Source organism: Panulirus ornatus, chromosome 24, assembly GCF_036320965.1.
Source record: "Panulirus ornatus isolate Po-2019 chromosome 24, ASM3632096v1, whole genome shotgun sequence".
In the NCBI taxonomy this organism is placed as follows: domain Eukaryota; kingdom Metazoa; phylum Arthropoda; class Malacostraca; order Decapoda; family Palinuridae; genus Panulirus; species Panulirus ornatus.
In genome coordinates this window covers 5,110,426-5,136,922 of record NC_092247.1, presented here as the reverse complement: position 1 = coordinate 5,136,922, position 26,497 = coordinate 5,110,426, and the positions used below count along the sequence as shown (strand labels likewise).

At 37.5% G+C, this 26,497-nt stretch overlaps 1 protein-coding gene across 4 annotated transcripts; it reads right to left on the bottom strand.

Moving 5' to 3' along the window:
• Positions 1-2,155: 2,155 nt before the first annotated feature.
• Alg-2 (Apoptosis-linked gene-2) lies at positions 2,156-25,647 on the bottom strand. Of its 4 annotated transcripts, none has more exons than XM_071676997.1 (7): positions 25,096-25,167; positions 23,499-23,570; positions 20,920-21,026; positions 17,855-18,020; positions 17,071-17,173; positions 8,984-9,078; positions 2,156-2,234 (listed from the first exon to the last, which is right to left on the bottom strand). In XM_071676997.1, exons 2-7 carry the CDS (start codon positions 23,546-23,548, stop codon positions 2,228-2,230), a joined length of 528 nt encoding a protein of 175 aa, XP_071533098.1. In that variant the 5' UTR covers positions 23,549-23,570; positions 25,096-25,167; the 3' UTR covers positions 2,156-2,227. The 4 variants fall into 4 exon arrangements, with proteins under 4 accessions (XP_071533098.1, XP_071533100.1, XP_071533096.1 ...); XM_071676999.1 differs by lacking the exon at positions 25,096-25,167 and adding an exon at positions 25,594-25,647 and having other exon boundaries at positions 2,161-2,234; XM_071676995.1 differs by lacking the exon at positions 25,096-25,167 and adding an exon at positions 25,400-25,540 and having other exon boundaries at positions 2,161-2,234.
• Between the last annotated feature and the right edge of the window lie 850 nt (positions 25,648-26,497).

Below are 26,497 nucleotides of genomic sequence, written 5' to 3'. Positions count from 1 at the left end.
TTCCTTTTAAAGGTAACTGCCTTAAGGAGGTGGCAAGGGCAAAAGAGTTTCCATAACTGCTGAACACAAGTGCTGCTTTTTAGCCATTATGGCGAGGGAAACTCTAGCACAACGTTTTCAGACGCTCTAACCTACTGGCCTCTTGCACATTTTCTTCTCAGACGCTCTAACTTAATGGCCTCTTGCAAAGCAATTTTTCAGACGCTCCAACCTAGTGCCCTTTTGAACAGCAATTTTTTTTCAGACGCTCCAACCTGATGTGTCTTCGTTGTCTACCAACTCCTACCTAATGTGTTGAAATATAACATTAATTCGGGCTAGATTTGTCTAGTTTGTCATAAACAGGTTAAAATATAAGTAATGTACTTAAATGGAATAACATTTTCTTACCAAATTTGCCTACATCCTCGTTGAAATAAATCTTCGTTTTCTTCCAATTCATCTTATGTATCTAAATCAAATCTAATATAATATTTCAATATAATACATTTTGAAGAATGTCTGAAACAAACTGCTATCCATATTCATGTTTAATCTGCTCATACGTAATAATACGAGGCCTCCTATCTGGCACATTGCGTAAGTGATATTTACCTTCCTCACGTTTAACTATCACCCGTAATTCGTGTCATAAATTTGGCGTATATTTGTACGGTTCCCCAGCACACCGGTAGTCGTACGACCAACAACTATGAACTTAATCATGACTACCTAGCAGCCCCCCCCCCCCCCCAGACGCCAGAGACCATTTAAGTGGAGTGGTTAGAGAAGGGTACATGAAAAATGAGTACTTGGAGACGACCCACGTTGTCAGAATATACTTTTCACTTTATCAGATAAAAAACACTTGGGGATACTACAGATGTAGCCGCCTTCAAGACGTGGTCAACTAAGAGGCCCTCATCACTGTTAGGCTCAATAAACACAAAGAAAATATCGATACAGAAAATCCATGTTGATGTGTGTATAAACATAAAGCGAATAACAATAAATCTAAACGGATAGCAAGCTAGGAAAAAAAATGCAACAATTGCTTCGCCGCGGTCCAAGGTCAACTGATAACCCATTGTTGAACTCGGTCATTAGGGTTAACCAAATGATATGACGAGATTGAACCTATCAAATTAGTAATCAGTACTAACCTTGACCAAGATAACTATTCCTTAATACTTTCATATAGTGTGCAAGAATGGCATGGTCAACATTTATTTGTATGGTCGGATAATTACTGAAACACATGTTGAATACACAGTGAAAGTGTGTGTGGTTTGCAAATATACCATTAACAGCTGAAGAGGATGTTCAAGATTTTCTGGCGATGGTTATAACTATACATTAACGGCCTTAATGGCCCTATTGTTGATAGGCACAAAGCCAGTATATCAAATCAGCTAACGAGAAAAAGCTCTACAACACTCGCGCTGCTTGTGTGTGTATCTTTAACATTTTGTGCTGTAAGAGGAGGGATTTCCACTAGTTCGACCCAGTCTCTTGAATTTTCTCTATTTCGTAACTGAAATTTTGTATGGTCAACATCTGCCATTTCAGTATCAACCTTGTTATACTCATCCTCTACACTTAGACCACATCACTAGTTTCATGCTCAATTTCATATCATAGCCTCTGATTGTTCTATCTTTGCCCCTTTAATTGAAATGGTAACTCATCACCAAATTGGTTCAAAAGTTTACAGGATGTAATCCTCACCCCAATCACTTTCATCCTACGTGTTGACTAGATTTACGGCCTCCAAACTCTAACCCTGGCAGGAGATGGGCTTTATGCCGAAACAAGCAAATATCAGAGATTTTCAGAGGGGGGGAAAGAGACGGCATTGTTATCTCCACACCAAACTGACATGATCAAAGCACAAAACAGTCCCTGTTTTTAATCCACTTTGTTAATCATTTACTGTCAGAATGCATCGAAAGAGCATCCACTTTAAAGAAACTACTACTACCAACGTGCCGCTACTGGCATATCAAAAGAATAGCAGGTGAACATGCCCAGTTGAAAGTTAGATGATGCTAGACCTTCTATCAGCAGAAACAGATTACGTAAAGTGAGAATGCTCACAGGTGGAAAAGATGAATGCATTATAGAGGTGTTTGTGATGATCAGGAATGCGTGTTGTTTTTCTTTCAGATCATTATGAATGTGAGAAATTGTTCATACGAAACTGTGATGACACCATCTCGATCTTGGTCATGGTAGCTAAAGGCCTGGGTTAGTGTCTGGAAGATAGAAGGAAATTTTAAATGCAAGGGAAAACTTTTCAGAACAATTCATTGAGGGCGATATACACCTAGAAAATAATGGCATTCTTCCCTGTTCTCTTATAAATCAATATGATATACATTGCATCTATCTAAAATTTTAGAATGTGTACAAAATCTTTATATGGAAAACCTCTAGTATATGAATAATTCATTAATCTTACATTCAAATAAGGTATTTCTAAGTTTTTAAAAATTAATCCCTCAACATCTACAAAGTCATTTTAAACTGTACTAATGTGCTACACCTAATTTTTGGTGACTACAGTAACTGGATGGATAATTTTGTAAGAAAAAAAATCATTTGCACAAGAAAATTCAACAGTAGGCAGTATAAACATGCTTCCCAATGACATCTTTTATATGTCTAACACTTAATAGAGCAACACGTGGGTCAAAAAATTTCATTCCAACAAGGAGGATGCCACTTCATGTGACAAGAGAGAGTAACGGTTTTATTCTTTAACCCTTTCAGGACATTTCATTGCTGAAAAAGCTTCTCCAGAAGACTCTGTCAAAATAGCAGCATCTGAAACGGTAATCTCTCGATAACTTGGCACATTTGGGGCCAAGACTACTGAATTTGTGAATTTTCCGAGTTATTGTAAATCCCCCTATATTATAGGTAAATACTGAGATAAATAAGGAAATACTTATGATAATGAAAATAGTTATATCAGATACTAACCAACATCCTGGGCTGAGTTTTGAAGCAGTTGCACAGGTGCAGAGGATGGTGCTGTTGTTGGTTGCATGTTAGGTGAGGTGTAGGGGAGGCTCAAAATTTGACACATGGCACACTCAATAAGTTTACTTGTTGCACAGTATAAAATACATCACTTATCACTAATGTACTCTATTTACTGCCTTACTGAACAAGAGGCACTTACATATATAAGGTATATTGGTACAACCACATTAAAACTATCCTACTGTAATATGTAAAATACTTAACAGAGGTACTTATTTGCTATCAGAGGACTTATTTTTTTTTGCTGGTAACTCAAGACACAATGCTGAGGTTCAAATCAGATGTTTAGCAAGATTTGAGGGAAGGAATGTGGCTCATAGTAGTTGATGCCACAGATTCATCATCTGATGAGACAACTCCAGCAATAACTAGGCAGACTGAGTCACTGCCCATGGAGTCAAGTTTGTTTCTTTTCACTGGGGACTTGAAGAACTCAAGGATCTTTGGTTGATTGAAGTAGGAATTATGTCTGATTATAACATGACTCCTCAAGTTTTGGAGCATGGGATAATACTTTTGGATTTCCCTTGAGTCAATGTTCTCAACCCACTCCATATACTTGTCCTAACCATCCCTAACCTCAGACAACTTGATTGTTGGGAAGTTAACCATATCCTTGTCAATGTCATTGGATTCATTACTCTGCCCGGACAAACTGGTAGCTATATCTTCCTCAGTATGATGCTGGCAGTGTGGCTCCTGAGAATCTGTCAATACACTGCACACTATAATTCTCTGGTACCTTTGTCTCACCTTTAATGTGCATTTTGCTCTGGAAATTGTCTAAGGCATAGCCCTGGAAGTTCATTTGTACCTCAGTGTCATGGAGCAGCTTCTGCCAGGGTTCCAGTCCTAAGCCTAATTAAAAACTGCATTTCCCATGTTGTTTTCAAATATTTTCAAGAGTTTGAGTGCCCCTTGAGTCTTTCACCTTGTCACTATCATCCTCAATCACTACACAGCACTCACCCATCTGCTTGTTACTGTAAATCCTAATGCAGCTCACTATCATTCCTTGGCCCATGGGTTGGATGACTTATTTGGTTTTAAGATACAAAAATAAACTTCAATTTTTCCATAAAAGCTTCTCAGCTGCTCCTCGGAGCAACACAGCCTTGAAATTATCAGGATCAATTGTCAGCTGATGGATCTGGAATTTCCTTTTTTTTTATGTTGAAGGATCCAGTCATGGACAGAAGTCCACAACAAGGCCGGGCCTTAATTGAAACACTGAGAGAATCATGAAGCGGAAAAAAAGAAATGACAAGGGAAAGTATTTATGAATTTTTCAGAGTGAAAAACCTGTCTTTTGAAATGTGCCAGGTCATAGTTATTGGGAAAGACATGAGAAGGTAGAGAGTGCCAGAGCTTCAATGTGGAGGGAAAGAAGCAAGTATTAAAACGGTCCACCCTTGAGTTGCAGATGGCCACACAATACTCTTGTGATATTGCAGCTTGCTGAGTATTGCGTGGCTAGCTAGTGGTGTGGGCAGAAAATATTTGTAAAATGGCTTGCTGAGTATTGTGTGGTCTAGCTAATGGTATGGGCAGAAAATACTTGTGAAATGAGTGAAAAATTTCCCTGGTGAACCATGGACTCTTGTTCACTGCATAGTGCTCAGGAAGCTTGTTCACAATGTTCATGATGGCTCAAGGGCCCTGCATTATCAACAACCACTGACATGAAGCGGTGACTCCTATAAGCACTCATACACACCAAGGGTGTGAGCATCTTTTTTTGATGTCAGGGTTCACCGTTGAAAGAGACAGACTTCCGTGAAAAGCATGTCTCATCCCCATTACACATCTGTGATAGCAACAGCTCACCTTCCTTCATGAGGTTAATGATATGCACCCTGAAGGGTTCCACCTTGGCCATATGAGCAATAAGACTTTCAAAAACAACCTTGAATTGCATAAACATGCTGATTCTGGAACTTAAAAAGCCATCCAGTACTTCAGTCTGCAAGTGTTAAGCAGAGCCTTTGGCAGCATAATATTTGTAAGTTCCTATCATGGGGACACCAGCAGCATGCTACTGCTTGTACCACTCAACAGTCTTCAAAATTGCTAGGTTTCATCCTCTTCTTTCCTTGCAATGCCTTCCCCAGGTTCTCCTGCTGCATGGAGAAAGCATGAAACTTGTCCTTTTGTTTCTTCAGGTTGTAGAAAGCTAATGCCATGATCTTAAACTCCTTATATATCATGCATATGGAGGCACCAGAAACTTCACAGTCTAGCACTTTCAATTTATCTTCAATGAGTAAGCTCTTAGGCTTGACCACCATCCTGCCAAAGGGCTTAGAGGAGCTTGAGTAACCTGAGGGGCATGCCTAGGAAGGCATGATAAGCTTGCAATACCATATAAAACACAAATTTGTAGAATGACAAGGGAAAGCATCAGGATACATTCATCAATGGTGAGAGCCGTGCAATAACTGATGATGCCACACTCTCCAATTCAGCCTCTTAATCAAATATCAAATCTGCATATTTCCCATTAATGGTTAGTCAGAGCTGTGCCTAGTTAATGCAAATTACGAGATACTGATAGCTGAGATACTAATGAGTTTTCTGCATAATCAAAAAGTAAATGTCAAGATTAAAAAATATGTAATGTTTGGATCACAAAACTTGCAAATTTATGAAGTTTACAAATATTTCCAACAGGGGTCTTAATGTCATGGTATTAATAAATAATAACCTCAACAGAGTGTTTTATATACCTAATGCAGGTTTAAACAGTTATAGCTTGTAATGACATGAACAACAAAAAAGCATGGACCTTTATAATCATGCCCATGATGAAAAAAAAAATCAATTTGGAAAACTCATGATACTAGATTTCAGTAATTCTGCAGGCATAACACCAATGATTTTGAAATTCCAAAGATATAGCACCAAAGATTTTGAGATTCTAAAGGCACAGCAACAAGGATTTTGAAAGTTATCGTAAATTCCAAGCATGAATTTTCTATCTCAACCTGTATGATAAGCCAAGTAAATAACTTAAGCCAATTTAACCCAGGCCTACTGCCATCTAAAGCAAATATATACCCTTTCACTTATCTCCAATGTGCTTGGAGGTTGTCTTCCTCAAACATCACATTCAAAATTACACTTCATGGTCTTCTGATGTTTCTATATATGATACTTGACTGTCACTGCCATCCAAACTCCAGATCTACACTGCACAGCAGGGCAAGGACCAGGTGGGATCATGCACTGTCATTCTTTGAAATGTTAAGAGAAAAACTAAGAATGTTCAGCATACATAGTTAGTCCATTGGTGGACTTCCATACTTCATTTCACAGTCATATCTGTGATATCTCATCAGCATTAATGATAATAATAATGGATGACACATCAAAGCAATTTCCATATGTTATCATCTACTTAACATGAAGGCAGGTACTAGATGAACAAGTACAGACTATCAACCTGAGCTGAAAATACTGTGTCCAAGAATCAATGACTTCTGAAACTTTAGTCATTGACTCTCTCCACCATCTTTTGAAAAACAAATGCTAAAAAAATCCAACAATACTGGTGTAAATATCATGTAAATGAATCACATACAATCAACTTATGCTTTAACCCCCACTAAACAGTACATTCATAAAACACTACTCTCGCACAAGAGCCTCTACACAAAAAAAAAACTGAAATTTGGCAAAACATCCCTAAAAAAAATCTAAAATACATCTACAAAACAATGAAAAAACAAAAACAACTTAAAAGATCATCAATACTTTGTAGAAGCAAGCACAAACTCACCCTAGGTAGGTATTGGTGGGCACAGCAACTAAAGGCCCACGGTAGCTCAGGCTACACTTAAACACTATTACAAATATAAACACACCTAAACAACTAAGGGATGATGGAAAAACAAAATAAAATCCACTTATCAAATGACCTGTCTTGTGCTGTGGTAGAAGGGGTGGATGGGAGTAGGGGATTTATTCAGCAAATGACCTGTCTTGTGCTGTGGTAGAAGGGGTGGATGGGAGTAGGGGATTTACTCAGCAAATCCCAAGGCAAAAAAGTCATGTTTCAAGACCAATATGAGAAACACTGTAAACAAACTGAGACAGAACAGCAACAAAGCACAAGATGTGGTCACCATGGCTGACACATTATGATCAAGATCAATTTCCTCCTCATACAGCTAACTGCATCATGGCCTTTGGCAACTTACGGTTACCATAAAGCCACCAGGTTTATCATATTCAATGCTGCTTCTTGCATGAAAATGAAATGTGGTTGAAAAATATCATCAGCAAAGGAAACAAATCAGAAATCAAAATGCAGCACAAGGTACAATGAAAAGAAAAAGCAAAGGTTGTCCTGAAAAAGACCACCTTTTTGAGAGACGAGTAGTACTTTTTTCTATTCAAAGACAAAGGCTTCAGTCATTTGAACTCTTCATTGAATCCAGCTTGTGAATATACAAAAAAAAGAGGTGGGGAAAGTTAGAATCATGACAAGAGTAGTGGGAAAAACAGTATGAAGACAAGATATAAGTAATGCTAAGAGTATGTTGTATGTAAAGAAAAGCCTGGTGGCTTCATCATAATGAGACAGAAAGTTAGACCACCAACTGAGATATGGAGGACATCAACTGAACACTTCTAAGTCAGGTGCTTCCCTAAATAGTTGCTATTTACAACCTTTTACCTACAAATAATGAGAAATACCAGTATTTGAAAGATGATGCAGAACTTCAAAATGTTTGGGAGATCAGTGAGGCTGTAATGTGTATGTAAGAATACAAAACAGCCATCATCAAAAGAAAAGAATTGAATAAGGAGAAAGCCAATACTTTTAACAATCATTTTATTCATCCTTTGTTAAATTTCCATGGATGCATGAGGTCACTGAACTTACTACACATAACTCTAATTCATTCCATCACACTGTGCTAAACAAATCATGACTAATATCAATCTTTCATCTCTAAAAGTAAATGAAGAGATTTCTAAGAGGACTCCAAAGAACCCAATGTAAGAATGTGTGGTAGACACCAGGAAAACTCAATTTCCTTCCAGAAACCATGTATTACCACAAAAAAGAGCTACAAATGGTACAGCAAAGCTGTACAAGAAAATTGAATTGATTCTGTTGTCTCCAGCTTCACAAACAAAGCTTAGAAAAATTACGTTTTTTCACTAAAGTGAGGACGCAATATTCAACATTACATGTTGCAAACTGATGCAGGAACTTCAAAGTTACTTTCTAAGTAAATGTTTACTATGCCAGGTAACGTCAAGCCAAACTTGTCAAGCTCTAGCACACTGACTTGCCTTTACACAAGAGGTGAGCATGCTATCATGCAGTTTGCTTTAAATGCACCATCCACAAAATTACCTCAAAACAGCTCTCAAAACAGTTCCAACTTATCATTCATCATATTCAATAACTCATTATGGAAAATATTAAACGAAGTACGGTTTCTTCAAAATTGTTTACCCTATTCATCACCACAAAATGTCTTATCTACACAGAGAAACAAGTAGAAACATATTAAATTGCTCTAATATAAATAGTATCACTTCACTCTTACTTCTGTTATGACAGGTCTTGTTAATGTAGATAATGTTAACTACCTTACCAAAATCTTAAGAATCTTAGCTTAGTCAGTGTTCACAACATTTAATGGTAGAAAATACACAGCAAAGCTCTAATCATTTGTTATTGTATACGTGTGGCCTTAAACATACTTGAAGAAAGCTAGTATAAAACTGAAGGAATTGAAACAGAAAAGACTATCATTTTTCTACTTGTGCAGTGATGTTAAAACTGCAAATCAAATTTTTTTTATATAAAAACAACTCCAAGAACACAAAAGATTTACTTTATTCTGTGGTTCTATTGGGTTACCATCTTAAGTTAACTTAAGCATGCTCTTTACCGTGTTTAAGCTACAAGAAAACCATTTAGCATCATTAATCTTACAAGATTTTAGCCAAGACCAACAAAAACTGTTCATAAGTAAAGGTGGCAGTTCCAGTTTGATCCCGATCAAGTTGACGGAATTCTGGTGTCAACGTCTGGAAGAGTAGGAGCAAATTCTATAATTAATTTTTTATAGTTCTTATTCTGGTTCAAGACTGATAAGTGATAATGTCATTAAAATCAAAATGTTTGACAAAGACTGATAAGGAGAGAAATAAGCAAGATCAAATTATAGCCATAATATTTTTCCATTTTGAATCACTAAATAGAAAATGAATATGAAGACAAAAAAAAAAGAAAATTTACAAATTAGTGAATTACAACAGCAGCCTGATATATTCAATATGTATTATGCAAGATGACCAGTCAAATTTAGTGGTAAATAGCAAACGATGAGATATAAACAAAAGAGTTCTACTACTTGTGTAAAGAATATCTTTTCATTTAACTACCATTCAGTAGGTTGATAAGAAGCCTGTAGTATCTATGGAAGCAATACCAAGAAAAACTGAAGGATTTCCCTTCTCTACACTGGCCACAATATCACACAGTAGTTCTATTTGGTGATGTATCAAACATTCTCAAAGTCTACATTATCTTTCTATAACAGCTACTTCCCTTATTTTCCCTATCTCTCCCTGCTTCACTATTGTATCTATCCCTCCCCTACATACTCACAAGTGAAAAAATTATTTTCCCAACATTCTCGGTTTGTTAACACAGGTGAATGGTAAACACAAGTCAAACTCATATGCAACGATCCAACCCAAAAACCCAGCTGGTAAAATGGCAAAGGTCTTCCTTAGCCCCCCAACCCCCATTAGCTACTGCAAACACATGTAAATAACTATTATCAAATTCTTAATAACCATCAATACAACTTGGAAATTTTCATGATTTTCTCAACTACCCTCTTAAAAAATAACCATTATCCTTAGTTTCCAAACATTACTCTTGCATCAGGGTTGGTTCAATCCACAACAATGACTGGCTCCTCTTAATGTGGTAGTGAGGCTTTCTGGAGAAATCTAGTGATGTTATAAGACTGCATATATCAAAAAAGTAACAAAAGTATAATAATGTACTATAATATTTGGTGGTATAAACATGGTGCATTTACATAAAAATTTGGTTATGATCAGAGCATACTACTTTTATATGAAATGATGTTTTGTGAGTAATCAATGAAACAATGTAATACTGTTCCTAGTCATTAGTAATGTAGTCTTCGTAATCCTTAATGCACCACAGTCCATCCCCGACTATCTTAACTGATTTATTTTTCAAGTTTATCTACCATTTTTCAAGTTTATTGACCATCCTAAGGATCTGCTATGCCATATTCAATCCCTCCTTTAACAATAGGCTGAGGCTAAATACTATGGTGGCATCATAAAATTAATAACAGCACGAGTTCAATACCAATACAATGCAAAATCACTTTGATTTTCTGGACAACCTTAAAGGTGAAGCATTTAGGCCAAGCTGATCCAGTGATTTGTTTATCAAATTCCTTTATTTACTTTTCTCCTTTATCATATTATCAAAATATATACTTATGTGCCACTACCATTGCAAAATATCCTGAACTATATTTTAGGGAAGCACAAATGAGACACACACAAAATGTAAAGTAATGAGGATGAGACAAAGTGAAAAAAGGCCTCGATATGATTATCATCTAACAGAAAATAAGCCTCCAGACTGTGTGTGTGAAAAAACATTGGTAATCACCATCACCCCTAACCTGCTGCCAGAGACCCACATAACAAGAACTTTAACGATGCAAACTGTCTTTTGGCAAATATCAAAATTGCTTTCAAGTATAAGGATAAGCAAATATCTAGCATGCTGTTCATATCCTACATAAGGCCAAAACTAGAATACACTTCACAAGTTTGGTCACTGCACCTAAAGAAGCACAAAAAGCTAATTTCCAGAGGAAGGCAACTAAGATGATACCATAAGTAAGATAAGTAAGTTGCAGGGAAAGGATAAAGGCTTTAAATTTGCCCACCTTGGAAGATACATCCTTTAACTGACTGCTCTTCCATCTATGTAGTGAAAATTCATGTTACTCAGCTTGTCATCATCTTTGGTTACTATATCATGTTCCAATTCATTTCCATATGGTATGCCACTGCCATTTCTATGATACTATGATTTAATAAGCTTGTTCATTCCCTTTCATATCTGAGAGCAGGGCCACGTCATTTGTAAACATTTCCCGAGAATGAGACATTCGTGAAAGGAATACGGAATAGAAACTACCATACGACAAATTTTGATGAATCAAACATGAGCATGCAAAGTTCTTCCCTATATTTTGGTGAAAAACAGGCCTTCTCAACCTCATTGCCCTAAGTCTAAGCAATTATGCCATAAGGGTGGATCACTCAGGGCTAACCACTGTGCTATATGATCTCAATCTTTATGCCACATGGTCCTCTTTGTCACTCGAGGACTGTACAGATACCATAGAGTACCCACTGCTACAAGTACCCTAAAGGAGAATCTTCAAACCTCAGTTACCCAGAAATCATTATGGCAGAGCAACACATGTCCCCTTCCCCCACGTAAACAGTGTAAGCAGAAAAGATTTTGTGGGGCTCATATGAAATTCCCAGCTAAAAATTATACTTGGACATATCAGAAGACCACAAAGAGTCAAAGAAAGATTCCTAATACAACATTACAGGATTACTCAACTAATTAATTCTGTAGAATCTGCAAAGTGCTAGAACCTCCTAGTCAGGTCCTTCAGTGCTTTTTTGTATGAAACATATATAAAAACTTAAAACTGCTTTCATGAAATGATCTACTTTGGCTTCATTTGAAATGTATCTAAAAACTAGAAACTCCATGAAATTAGAAATTTTGTCTTCCTTTAAAAAATTCATCAATTTATTTACATTACAATTTTGGTCTACAATATCACCAATAATTTTATTCCTTTCATTATCTTAAAATTCATATCTGCATCTGACACTCATACATTTTTGGCTTCATATCTGCATCTGACACTCATACATTTTTGACAATCTGTTAGTACATATTCCACAGCAATACCATAAATGCAGGTGTCACATACTGGGCAGGTCTCCTCTCCATTAAGTGGCCACAAAGCTATATACCTGATCATTCCTCAGCTGACAAAGAAGCAACTTAAAATGGCAATTCCTATTGAAGGAGGAACAACACACTTCATCGCCTTTCTTTTTTCCTCTGTAGTCTGAAATTCTTCCAGACTTCCAAATCCCATCTAGCTTGCCAATTACATCAACAAAATCATTTTTTTTTTTTTTTTTTGCTTTGTCGCTGTCTCCCGCGTTTGCGAGGTAGCGCAAGGAAACAGACGAAAGAAATGGCCCAACCCACCCCCATACACATGTATATACATACGTCCACACACGCAAATATACATACCTACACAGCTTTCCATGGTTTACCCCAGACGCTTCACATGCCTTGATTCAATCCACTGACAGCACGTCAACCCCGGTATACCACATCGCTCCAATTCACTCTATTCCTTGCCCTCCTTTCACCCTCCTGCATGTTCAGGCCCCGATCACACAAAATCTTTTTCACTCCATCTTTCCACCTCCAATTTGGTCTCCCTCTTCTCCTCGTTCCCTCCACCTCTGACACATATATCCTCTTGGTCAATCTTTCCTCACTCATTCTCTCCATGTGACCAAACCATTTCAAAACACCCTCTTCTGCTCTCTCAACCACGCTCTTTTTATTTCCACACATCTCTCTCACCCTTACGTTACTTACTTGATCAAACCACCTCACACCACACATTGTCCTCAAACATCTCATTTCCAGCACATCCATCCTCCTGCGCACAACTCTATCCATAGTCCACGCCTCGCAACCATACAACATTGTTGGAACCACTATTCCTTCAAACATAACCATTTTTGCTTTCCGAGATAATGTTCTCGACTTCCACACATTCTTCAAGGCTCCCAGAATTTTTGCCCCCTCCCCCACCCTATGATCCACTTCCGCTTCCATGGTTCCATCCGCTGCCAGACCCACTCCCAGATATCTAAAACACTTCACTTCCTCCAGTTTTTCTCCATTCAAACTCACCTCCCAATTGACCTGACCCTCAACCCTACTGTACCTAATAACCTTGCTCTTATTCACATTTACTCTTAACTTTCTTCCTTCACACACTTTACCAAACTCAGTCACCAGCTTCTGCAGTTTCTCACATGAATCAGCCATCAGCGCTATATCATCAGCAAACAACAACTGACTCACTTCCCAAGCTCTCTCATCCCCAACAGACTTCATACTTGCCCCTCTTTCCAAAACTCTTGCATTCACCTCCCTAACAACCCCATCCATAAACAAATTAAACAACCATGGAGACATCACACACCCCTGCCGCAAACCTACATTCACTGAGAACCAATCACTTTCCTCTCTTCCTACACGTACACATGCCTTACATCCTCGATAAAAACTTTTCACTGCTTCTAACAACTTGCCTCCCATACCATATATTCTTAATACCTTCCACAGAGCATCTCTATCAACTCTATCATATGCCTTCTCCAGATCCATAAATGCTACATACAAATCCATTCGCTTTTCTAAGTATTTCTCACATACATTCTTCAAAGCAAACACCTGATCCACACATCCTCTACCACTTCTGAAACCACACTGCTCTTCCCCAATCTGATGCTCTATACATGCCTTCACCCTCTCAATCAATACCCTCCCATATAATTTGCCAGGAATACTCAACAAACTTATACCTCTGTAATTTGAGCACTCACTCTTATCCCCTTTGCCTTTGTACAATGGCACTATGAACGCATTCCGCCAATCCTCAGGCACCTCACCATGAGTCATACATACATTAAATAACCTTACCAACCAGTCAACAATACAGTCAACCCCCTTTTTTAATAAATTCCACTGCAATACCATCCAAACCTGCTGCCTTGCCAGCTTTCATCTTCCGCAAAGCTTTTACTACCTCTTCTCTGTTTACCAAATCATTTTCCCTAACCCTCTCACTTTGCACACCACCTCGACCAAAACACCCTATATCTGCCACTCTATCATCAAACACATTCAACAAACCTTCAAAATACTCACTCCATCTCCTTCTCACATCACCACTACTTGTTATCACCTCCCCATTTGCGCCCTTCACTGAAGTTCCCATTTGCTCCCTTGTCTTACGCACTTTATTTACCTCCTTCCAGAACATCTTTTTATTCTCCCTAAAATTTAATGATACTCTCTCACCCCACTCTCATTTGCCCTTTTTTTCACCTCTTGCACCTTTCTCTTGACCTCCTGTCTCTTTCTTTTATACGTCTCCCACTCAATTGCATTTTTTCCCTGCAAAAATCGTCCAAATGCCTCTCTCTTCTCTTTCACTAATACTCTTACTTCTTCATCCCACCACTCACTACCCTTTCTAATCTACCCACCTCCCACTCTTCTCATGCCACAAGCATCTTTTGCGCAATCCATCACTGATTCCCTAAATACATCCCATTCCTCCCCCACTCCCCTTACTTCCATTGTTCTCACCTTTTTCCATTCTGTACTCAGTCTCTCCTGGTACTTCCTCACACAAGTCTCCTTCCCAAGCTCACTTACTCTCACCACCCTCTTCACCCCAACATTCACTCTTCTTTTCTGAAAACCCATACAAATCTTCACCTTAGCCTCCACAAGATAATGATCAGACATCCCTCCAGTTGCACCTCTCAGCACATTAACATCCAAAAGTCTCTCTTTCGCGCGCCTGTCAATTAACACATAATCCAATAACGCTCTCTGGCCATCTCTCCTACTTACATAAGTATACTTATGTATATCTCGCTTTTTAAACCAGGTATTCCCAATCATCAGTCCTTTTTCAGCACATAAATCTACAAGCTCTTCACCATTTCCATTTACAACACTAAACACCCCATGTATACCAATTATTCCCTCAACTGCCACATTACTCACCTTTGCATTCAAATCACCCATCACTATAACCTGGTCTCGTGCATCAAAACCACTAACACACTCATTCAGCTGCTCCCAAAACACTTGCCTCTCATGATCTTTCTTCTCATGCCCAGGTGCATATGCACCAATAATCACCCATCTCTCTCCATCAACTTTCAGTTTTACCCATATTAATCGAGAATTTACTTTCTTACAAAATCATATAATTTGGTAAAATCAATGAGGTAAAACTCCCACATACAAATAGCTAGATATACCTGCTTTAGCCTTGGCATATGCTATTTCATCACTACTGATACCCCATATGTCCAGGGTACTACAAAAATTCTGCACTCTTAAGCTTCGAATGAATTCTTACAATTCAATCTTGGACTTTCTGAACCATGAGAAGTGCTGAAAAAGAGTGTAGCAACCAAAAGTAACAGAAAATACACATACACCTTTTCTGTTGGCCTGGTCTTGTCCTAAGTGAGCGCAAGGCAGGGATGTGAATAACATGTCTGACAGCTCCTGATAAAGGAAGGAAGGCATGAAGATGGTGTTTCCTTCTTCCTGCTAAACTTGTTTTCCTACTATACTCTTAATTTTCACAAAGTTACAGCACTGGTGGTAAAGAATCTAAATATACCTTTCTGACGAGCCATCTGGGTGAGGGAGACTGGCTAGCAATTCTGGGGAGTATACTATAGGCTTTATTTGTTTCTTTATACTATACACTCTAAGCTCGACTCTTACTTCATACACAGGCACAGCACTGATGGTAAATAACATGAAGAACAAAATATTACAACTTTCACACTACAGAAAAGTAGCTCTCAAGCTATCAACTATTAAAAACTCCTCCATAACACATCATTACATAAAGAGAACAGGTGTAGTGGTTATATAATTTTTCCCACAAGAAAGAGTTCTGTGGGAATACTTCCCTACTAGATAGTTTGGTTAAAATCACTCTCTAAAGTCACATATTTCTTCGCATTCTCATGTTATTCTTCTTCATCTTTCTTACTGATTAATACATACCATATTTTCCCAAACAACTTTGGTAATCCAACAATCTACATACTTTCTGTGGTGACATCTTGTATGCATAACATTCAGGTTGCTGGCTGCACACTTATATAATGATGGTTGTTCAGGTACCAAGGAGAAACCTCATTCTTAAACCTTTTTTTAGCAATAGATGCCTTCTATAGCCTACTATCAGCACAATAAATCAGTTGTATATTTAAACAGAGATGGGGAAACTTTGCACAGGAACTGTTGTGGGTCACCATCATCTAAGAGCACGTCGATCGTTGTCAGTCACCATTTAAGTGTTAAATAACAAAAGCTTTTACCTGTAGCTCAGTCAGTAGTAGCAGTCACAAAATGACAGTTTTGAAGACATTCTTTTTCTTTGATTTCAACTGAAGTGGGTGAGGCCAAACATACAGCATATTAGTCTCTTAATTTCGATAAAAACATACAGTAAAACGAATCATTTTCATCACCACCTATAGGTAAAGGTGCAAATACACCCTTCAGGAAAACGGCAAGGAAATGGGCTCTAACACAACATAAAATTTGGGAGAATGCTCCACCATACTTGGAAAGACTGTATCAAATGTTAAACAAGAACACTGAAACTTAATCAAGGGTTACTATCCGATGACTGCCCATGACCAGTTAAACAAATGGTATACATAATCAATACGGTGGCACCATAGTAACATATATTGTCATCAATCATTTACATTATTTGTCTTGCCCTACAAAAACAAAGGAGATAAAGTACTTTTCAAGAGTGCCATGGTAGCTATTAATTGCCATGGCATGTTTGTTCACTGACTACTATCAAAACAAGTAGGTGAATCCTCCTCCTACAGCAGCATTAATTAGTTACAAGTTATTGGTGAAATATCACATATGATACGAATCTAATTCAATGTTTTCCATTCCACAAGCATATTCCCGAAAAAAGTCAAAAAAATAGATCATAGAATAATCAAATAAACATACCAATCAAACAACTAGTAAGAGGTCTAATCATAATATTCCTAATCATCTAAAATAGTAAATGAAAAATTGATCAAATTCATACTCACATGAAGAACTATACAGCACTGTATAAAGTCATCAAAATATATAACCCCTTTTCCAGATCTGTCAAAACGTCTCATCAGTACATCATAAAACTTGTCAGAAAACCTGTAAGATAATTTAATAAATCATTATTAGCCTTCTTTCTCCTTTTATTGGTTCTTTGTCTATGAAACACTCACAATGCAAATCAGTTACATGGGTTACAAACTTAAATTACCTTAGCTTTTGCTATTTCTGTATCATCTCTGCTCACATAACTTCTCTATTCTCTTGGTAATCTATCCCCCTTTTTTTCATGTTAGCTGAGACACCAAGGGCTGCAGAGGCCTAATGAAGCTATCCCATCAATGCTATACATCTTTTTTTCTTATACTATTCGCCATTTCCCACTTTAGCGAGGTAGCATTAAGAACAGAGGACTGCGCCTTTGAGGAAATATCCTCACTTGGCCCCCTTCTCTGTTCCTTCTTTGGGATAATTAAAAACAAGAGGGGAGGATTTCCAGCCCTCCCCCCTCCCTCCCCTTTTAGTCTCCTTCTACATTATTAAAAGTTTACAGCATAAAAACAAAAAGCCACAGTTTCAATCCTCAATTTTTTGCAATATTCATCTAATGTATCCTGGGTCAGCCAGGATTTATTGCATGAAGTCAAGGGTCGAGTGCCTACATCATTTAGAAACAATTACGGAATGTTCTGAACAGATTAGTTACTAGATGTATTTGAACTTTCATGATCTTTAGAATTTTTGTCAGATTAGGTGTGAGAAACCAAGCTACACACTAACCTGTATCCAAAAGTTGTAAGGGCTGTCTTAAGCTCTTCTTTGCTTATATTACCCGAGTTATCTCGATCAAAAGACCGGAAACACTGCTGCCAGTCTGTCACATACTTCCATAATGCCCCAAACTCCTCAAATGTAATCGTGCCTGACCCTTTCTTGTCAAACATGCCTGTAATAACAAACTACTGTAAATGCAGTACACTACAAATCATGTGTTATTGGAATACTAAAAAAATAACAAACAAGGCACAGGGATAAGTTTTCACAGCTTGGGGCAGAGCAGCAGCCAGTAACCCTTTAACTGCTGTACTAGATTGATAAATTAGTGTGAAAAAAAATCTTTAATGAATTCATAGACTGATATGCAAATGAGAAAGATAACACTTAGCAAGTTATATAACAATCATTTGTTAGTCTGCTCAATTGAGAGCTAAGTAAATAGGGGGAAGGGGTGTGGCTGACAAGTCTGTCAGCTCAAGGTAAGAGGAGATAATATGGAGTTCTTGTTTCTCTTTCTCTTAAATTTTGTATCTCACTCTACTAGTATTTCATATAGGTAAAGTGGTTGTTGGAAGTAAAAGCAATACATTTAGAAATATTACACCACACACACCAAAAAAATATGTGGGGAGAAGTAGCTGGTGAGACAAGGGGCAATCCTTCCTCACCAGTTATTCTTTTTCACTTTCCTACCTCAATGATCCATATGGTAACAAAAGTTCCTATTCATCACTTATGTCATCCAACACTCTACATATTTGCTGATAAAACCTTTAGATTCTTCCTTATTCCTCCCTTTCCCTATCACTCACCAGTGAGAACATGACAAAGAATTGTATGGGGAACCAAAGTGGAATCACTGCCATCTATCTATATCTCTGATGCCTGTTCCAATTGGAACTCACTCAAAAGGGTGGCCATGGCAACAGAGTCTCCATAACTAAAAAAAACTCCAGTGCCACTTAGCCTTTAGTGTCTCACCTTTAACAGGCTATTGGCAGAGGGCAAGTATAATGCAGTGTTTGCAGAGGCTCCTACATAATGTTCCTAATGACTACTATTATCTAATGTACAGCTACTGGATCAGAGGAATGCAGCTTGACAACCTACTTAAGTGATGGCTCACTAAGCAGATGTCACTAACCCTCCTGAAACCCAGGTGGGAAGTACTGGTAATATCCCTCCCTCCCTTTTCCTCTCTCTTATCTTGAAAATGATGTGTGAATCACACCATTTTCTACACTGAATTCTACTAAATTCATGATTTAACATACAAAGTAAAATAACTTTTATAATGTACAGTACTGTGGTCTTCATTCAAATATTATACCCTGGGATTTCTATTAATGCTGAAAATATTTTTTTTTAATCAAATTGATATCAAAATCATAACTAAGCTGAGAGTAGAATGGGAGTCTCCTTGAAAATTTTTGTCAATAATTCCACATTCCTACATTCTAGATGGACCTCCATGGTGTACCAGTTAGTGTCATGAACCACGATACAGTCTTGAGCCACCCAGGGTTCAGCATAAAGGTTTGAATCCTAGTTGCAGCAGCCAGTCCACAGTCAACCCAGCTCTTCATCCTCCCTTAACATTTGAGTTGATCAATAAATTGGGTGCCTGGCTTAGGCTAAGGTATATTTATCTATTATACTTGATAACCATTTCCTACATCAGAGTTAGTGCCAGGAAAGAGACAAAGAAAGAAAAGCCCATCCACTTGTATACACATATATACATATACGACCATATACATAATATATATATATATATATATATATATATATATATATATATATATATATATATATATATGGAACCATGGAAGCAGAAGTGAATCATAGGGTGGGGGAGGGGGCAAAAATTCTGCGAGCCTTGAAGAATGTTTGGAAGTCGAGAACATTATCTCAGAAAGCAAAAATGGGTATGTTTGAAGGAATAGTGGTTCCAACAATGTTGTATGGTTGCAAGGCGTGGGCTATGGATAGAGTTGTGCGCAGGAGGGTGGATGTGCTGGAAATGAGATGTTTGAGGACAATATGTGGTGCGAGGTGGTTTGATTGAGTAAGTAATGTAAGGGTAAGAGAGATGTGTGGAAATAAAAAGAGTGTGGTTGACAGAGCAGAAGAGGGTGTTTTGAAGTGGTTTGGGCACATGGAGAGGATGAGTGAGGAAAGATTGACCAAGAGGATATATGTGTCGGAGGTGGAGGGAACAAGAAGAGGGAGACCAAATTGGAGGTGGAAAGATGGAGTGAAAAAGATTTTGTGTGATCGGGGCCTGAACATGCAGGAGGGTGAAAGGAGGGCAAGGAATAGAGTGAATTGGAGCGATGTGGTATACCGGGGTTGACGTGCTGTCAGTGGATTGAATCAAGGCATGTGAAGCGTCTGGGGTAAGCCATGGAAAGCTGTGTAGGTATGTATATTTGCGTGTGTGGACGTATGTATATACATGTGTATGGGGGGGGTTGGGCCATTTCTTTCGTCTGTTTCCTTGCGCTACCTCGCAAACGCGGGAGACAGCGACAAAGTATAAAAAAAAAAAAAAAAAAAAAAAAAAAAAAAAAAATATATATATATATATTTTTTTTTTATATATAACCCACCCACATACACATGTATATACATACACATCCACACACGCACATATACATACCTATACATTTCAACGTATACATATATGTACATACACAGACATATACATACATACACATGTACATAATTCATACGTGCTGCCTGTATTCATTTCCGATGCCACCCAGCCACACATGAAATGACAATTCCCTTCCCCACACACACGTGAGGCAGCACTAGGAAAAGACAACAAAGGCCACATTTGTTCACACTCAGTCTCTAGCTGTCATGTATAATGAATGCACTGAAACCACAGCTTTTATGAGGCTGACTCCATGGATTTTCTCTACTTGCAGTCTCAATGCCATCAAACTAATGCTCATCCATTGTGAACCAAAATGCTTTAAGGATTTCCCAGTTAGAAAGTAGAATCTTCAACAAGTATACAAAAAATCATCAATATCTGTACACAACATTACTGTACTCACCAATCATAAGTCTTACAGTATCCGGGTTGAAGGGCATCCAGTTTCCATTTGAGAGTGCAGACTGCAGCTCCCTACTATCAATCGCTCCACTACGATCCTTGTCTACTCTGTGACAGATACAAAAGTCACTGTACCAATTTTCTTTTTCAGGAACAACAAGACATATCAGCTAGTGCAAAACAAGCAAAGTCAGTACTTCCTCTGAATTTTTTCTCTAATACTTGCTTAAATGATCAATAAGTAAGTTGACTACATGCCCAACATAAACATTTTGGGCAAAAACACATCCTTCAATCTATCCTGGAAAGCCCACATAATCAACATCACAAATTCTAACTTCCCAAAATATGGATACGAGCCATAATTGTTTCTTGTGATAGTTATTTCATATCTACAGATGTTTTATTCACCCATGTATGGAATACTGTTCGCACATATCAGTTGGCTTATCATCCATCTATCTATTAATTAGTGTGGAATCAAAACCCTTCCATCTGATCAGTTCTCTTAATACCAACTCACTTCAGCTTTCCCTTTCTGTACACCATGATACTACTGCTCCCCTTTATTCTACAGGTAATATATTGGCCATTGCTCTCATGTCTGCATGTGTCCCCATCCCCAAATTTTGGAACTGTGGCACATGTATGGCTGCTGCCTTCCGCAGTTTCTGTGTAGAGACTGGTCACTAAGAGGACAATATATTATAATACCTCCTTCACTCACACAACTGAGCTGTGAAAAGCCCCTTCCTTCTTTTGTCTTTCCCTATTCATTTAACCTTTCTTCCTTAGAGAGTCATGTCAACAAACACCCTTTTCTTTTACTTTCACCCAACACAGTCTTAACTGCGGCTTGTTTTGCCCATGCCATGTTGGTCACTAAAACAAAAAATTTTCAGTAAACTATTAGAGGCATGGGGACTTTGGGCCTCAGCGTTTGTGTTCATCTCCCCTACTATTGACAAATGTTACAATCTTAACAGATACATATGCTGATTGGATATGCCACAAATGGTAACTGCAACAACCATAATAAGCATATGGAACTATCAGGTGGAACTTACAAGAAGTAAATCTCTTCACTATGGAACAAATGTTCTAACAAATTAAACAAACTAAGGCCAAGTTCACCAAAATCCACAATGAAAAAAAAAGGTTCAAGACCTACCTCATGAAGGAACATCCATTCTTTTGATCTATATCTCTGATGCCCATTCCCTTTGGGAACTCCCTCAAGGGGGTGGCCGCAGTAAAAAAAAAAGTCTCCATAACTGTTGAACTCCAGTGCCACTTATTAGATGACCGTGCCTCACCCTTAAGAGGTCACTGTCAACTCTACTGCAGTGTTTTCAGAAGCTCCTACCTAATATTCCTACCTAATGTTCCAAACTACTGCTTCTACCTACTGCTCCTACCCAATACTTCAAGCCAATGTTTCTACCCATTGCTCCAGTCAAACAATCCTACCTACTTCTTCTATTTGTTGCTCCTACCATCCATTCTCAGGTCCATAGAGTACACTTACTTTTGAATATTTTTTTCATGGAATACACTTTATCACTTGGGAGAGGGAAGAAAGAATACTTCCCATACATTCCCTACGTGTTGTAGAACTAAAAGGAATGGGAGCAAGGAGCTGGAAATCCTCCCCTCCTGTTTTACTTTTCCAAAAGAAGGAACAGAGAAGGGGGCCAAGTTAAGATTTTCCCTCCAAGGGTCAGTCATCTCTTCTTGACACTACCTCGCAAAAGTGGGAAATGGCAATTATGTATGAATTTTGTTTACCGATATACAGTAATACAATTCTATTATTCACTTATGAAATAATCACAAAGTAAGCTGATCCATTAACCACACCAAACGTTTATGCAGTAGTTGCTACATATTGAAAAAACCTGAGAGAATATCTAAAACACCCAAAATTTACATATAAATGAAAATCACTTAGGTAAGCATAAATATCCACACAAAAAGGAAAACTTAAGTTGCATAGCTTACTACTACTACAACAACAATATCATGACTCAAGATCACAAGACTATGCTGGCTAAGGAGTATCACAATCATGAACCACTTGTTCAATCATATTCTTTACAAAGATTCTGGGAGGAAGAAGGTTGATTGAAGTATGGTAAGCAAATAATCCAAAGACTATGGGTAATAAAAGTAAGATGATTTGAGTTCACTAAGCATACAACCAAAAAAGTTTCAGAATAAAATTTTCATAACTTCAAATTCGTCATTCTAGGCACAATTAAGTATTTTGTGGACAAGAAAAAAAGGCATTCATACAGTCTGAATGCATTCTATAACAAAATTATCAATTATAGTTAGTGGACCTATTCCCTTTAAACAGCAACGTAGTTTTGAGAATTACTAGTATAAAGATATGTGAAAATTACCAAGTTAATGAAAACATCATCAGTGTGATACAGCTATTTTACAAGGAATAATCTGAACTTCTCCATTTTAAGAACCTGTCACCGTTAATAACCTAACCAAGTGGAAATGGAAGTAAGCTGTGTTGCACGAGATGCTATCATAATCATTTAAAAAAATTTTAAACTCAAAACTTACAGCTGAAATACATTGACAAGGAAGTTCCTGTCTGGCATTCCACCGGCCATTTTCCTTGTCTTCAGTAATATTCTGAAATATAATAAACACTATCAATGTCACAGATAAATGATAAAAGTGTCACAGACAAAAAAACTCTCCTTTTCGTTAAAACTGGTAATGTAAGTGCATAAAGATCTCTATGCATTCCTAAAATCCCTTGAGTAAACTGGAAAATACAAATCAAAAAAGATTTTCCCATTGGAGTAATGTTATCACTTGATTTTTTTATAAGGATTTATTGCACCTTTAAAATGCTTAACCCTTGTAACAAATCCACAGAACCTATGAAAACCTTTCCTAACATCCCCTCACAGTCAAGATTTATGGTAACACTCACTCCGTCATGTTTGTTGACGTCCACCAACAATAAGCAAAATGCTCTACCTTGCGCGCATCTGTGTTTTTTTGGGCAGCCTATTTAACAATACTGTAACATTAACCTGTTAAGGGGGTTAGGTTAGGTTTCCATATAATCCATTGATTTTTTTTACAAGAGTACCACATACTATATTCTAATCAGTCCCATAATTTCCCCGATAACCGTGACTTACTTCTTAAATATTGTACTTTTCCACAGCAAAACATAATCCCTCAATATCCAAAGCTAATTTTCATAAGCACCTAAACCAAAAAATTACCAAAGTCTAAGGGGGTCTGTGCGTTACACATGTCATAATTGTTAGAAATTTCAGCGACATCCACAGATTTGTTATAAAAAAGACAGAAGATACTTCCCTCAAGTATGCTCAACTTGACTGATTTGCTTAGATGCTTAGCATCACTGTGCCCTTGGAACAGTTATTAGATATACCTGTAATGTAAGTCACATGTCTCCTTTCTTAGCTAAGTCATGACAAACTGTCAGTAATTTATCACTTTAGCTCTGGATCAATATGAGGTTTGGTAAATGTCAACTTATGTTTAAGGGGCTTCATATAATTGGTCATGATTCTATAAATACCAGCGGAACATGATACGGAGCAATGTATTTAACTGAATGATATTCAACTGTGTAACGGTAATACATATTGTTTACTTTTACAATGATCAACTTCATCTTTTAACTGATAAAACAAACCATGGTTTCATTTCCCACGTTATCATTTAATGAAATAAAATGCTCCAAATCATGCTCCGCAGGTATTTCTGTAGTCACAATAGAATGCAAAGAAAAAAAAAGAAAAAACTGAAAAGTAACCTTTTCCCAAAGCTAGCTTTGATACTGAGCTGAAATGATAAACTGCCAGTCTAAGTCTAGTGGGGGTTATTCTAGGGTGAGATTCCCAAGTTTGGGAATGAATAAGGTTGATTGATCCGACTTTTAAACAGTACATCCACCATTTATATATCATGTGTTGTTATCAAACCATATGAATATATGGTGTTTAGCAAAGATTAGTCCACTCTCGCAGGATTTCATACAGCAACTTCCTCAAAAAGAATGGGAAAGTACCAAAATTACAGGAATGTGAAAGTACCATAATTTGCTGTGGAAGGATTGAGTTACCTTGGGGCTTCTTTCCCAATCCTTCATCAAATACGAACACATATTTACCACAAAATATGCAACGACGGTTCACAAGACGTCCAAGGCCCAAGACACACGAAGGATTACTTACCCAACTACACGTGATACTGACTAAACGTTACGTTGTATGACGTCAGCCGTAATATAAGACAAACCATAATTTTCCTGGAGGCCCTCCAACCTTATTCCCCCATCCGGATGCATAATTACGATGGCAGCACAGTATTCCAGACTCCTCTACGTAAGTCACAAAGGTCATATCAACGTTAATGAGCTACGTAAGGCCTGATTCACACAAACCAAAATTAAGGCTGAGCTAATGAATACTCACGAGTGAAAATATGCTTCGAAAATGTGTACCAGAGAACCGCCCCTCAACGTATCTACTGCTCCCTGGCGTCCGAACACATCAAAGTTACATTATTATGCAATAGTGAACAGTTTCCTGACCTCTTACTTTAAGATGAGATACAGTGGTACTTAACAATCTATTCAGAATGAATAAAAGTGAATTTGCAGGTGTACCTGTTACAAAATTCTAATGTTATGTAATACCAGTGTTATCCAGAATTGTTCGTGGAATTGTTACGCCTTATCAAATGTATACTCATTAAAAGATGTCTTAATCCAAGAAATGTTGTCATTAACCCATGTTTTGCATTTAACAAAGAAAATTTCTATGTTTTAGTGAGTATAATCACCCTTTTAGTTCATTTTTAAAAAGATATATAAACCTATAAATTCGTGTTTGACATCTTTTTAGTATTGTTGGAGGCGTGTCACCATTACTTCCGCATGAGGTACGGTACAGCTCCACGCCAAACACACGCCAGCTTGGCTATGCACAAAAATAAATAAGATGAAATAAAGAGGCTAAAACATTTTTAGAATATTTGAGAGTTGAGAGAAATGTTTTTTTCTTTTTAGCAGGAGAGCTCTTGATTTATTTTGACTGAAGAACCATATCAAAAGGTTGTTAATTCTAATCGTTATCCTTGATGAAATATCCATATATGTACAGTTTATTTAAATATATTACCAAAATAAACTCAAACTCAAAGGCATTATTTGCAGTAAATTGTGCTTAGTCAATTATAGATGTATGTTATAAGCGAAACCCAAGGTATAACAGCTATTCCTACCAATCCTAAACACACGATTAACAAATAACCATTAGACCATACAGAAAGTTGATCTAGAAATACATATAATAAATTGGTTTCATGAGATCACAGATGTATGACAATTCGTGGCCTTAATTAAGATCATTATATGACTCAGTTCTTAAGGACCTTTTAATTTTCCCTCGCAGCACTTTTTCTAAAAAGGCATAGATATAGGCCTGCGCGAACACGATAAGCTGAAGTGACCGATAGAACTGGAAATTTACATTATACAAGTAGTATGAAATATTAAAGATATAACCGTT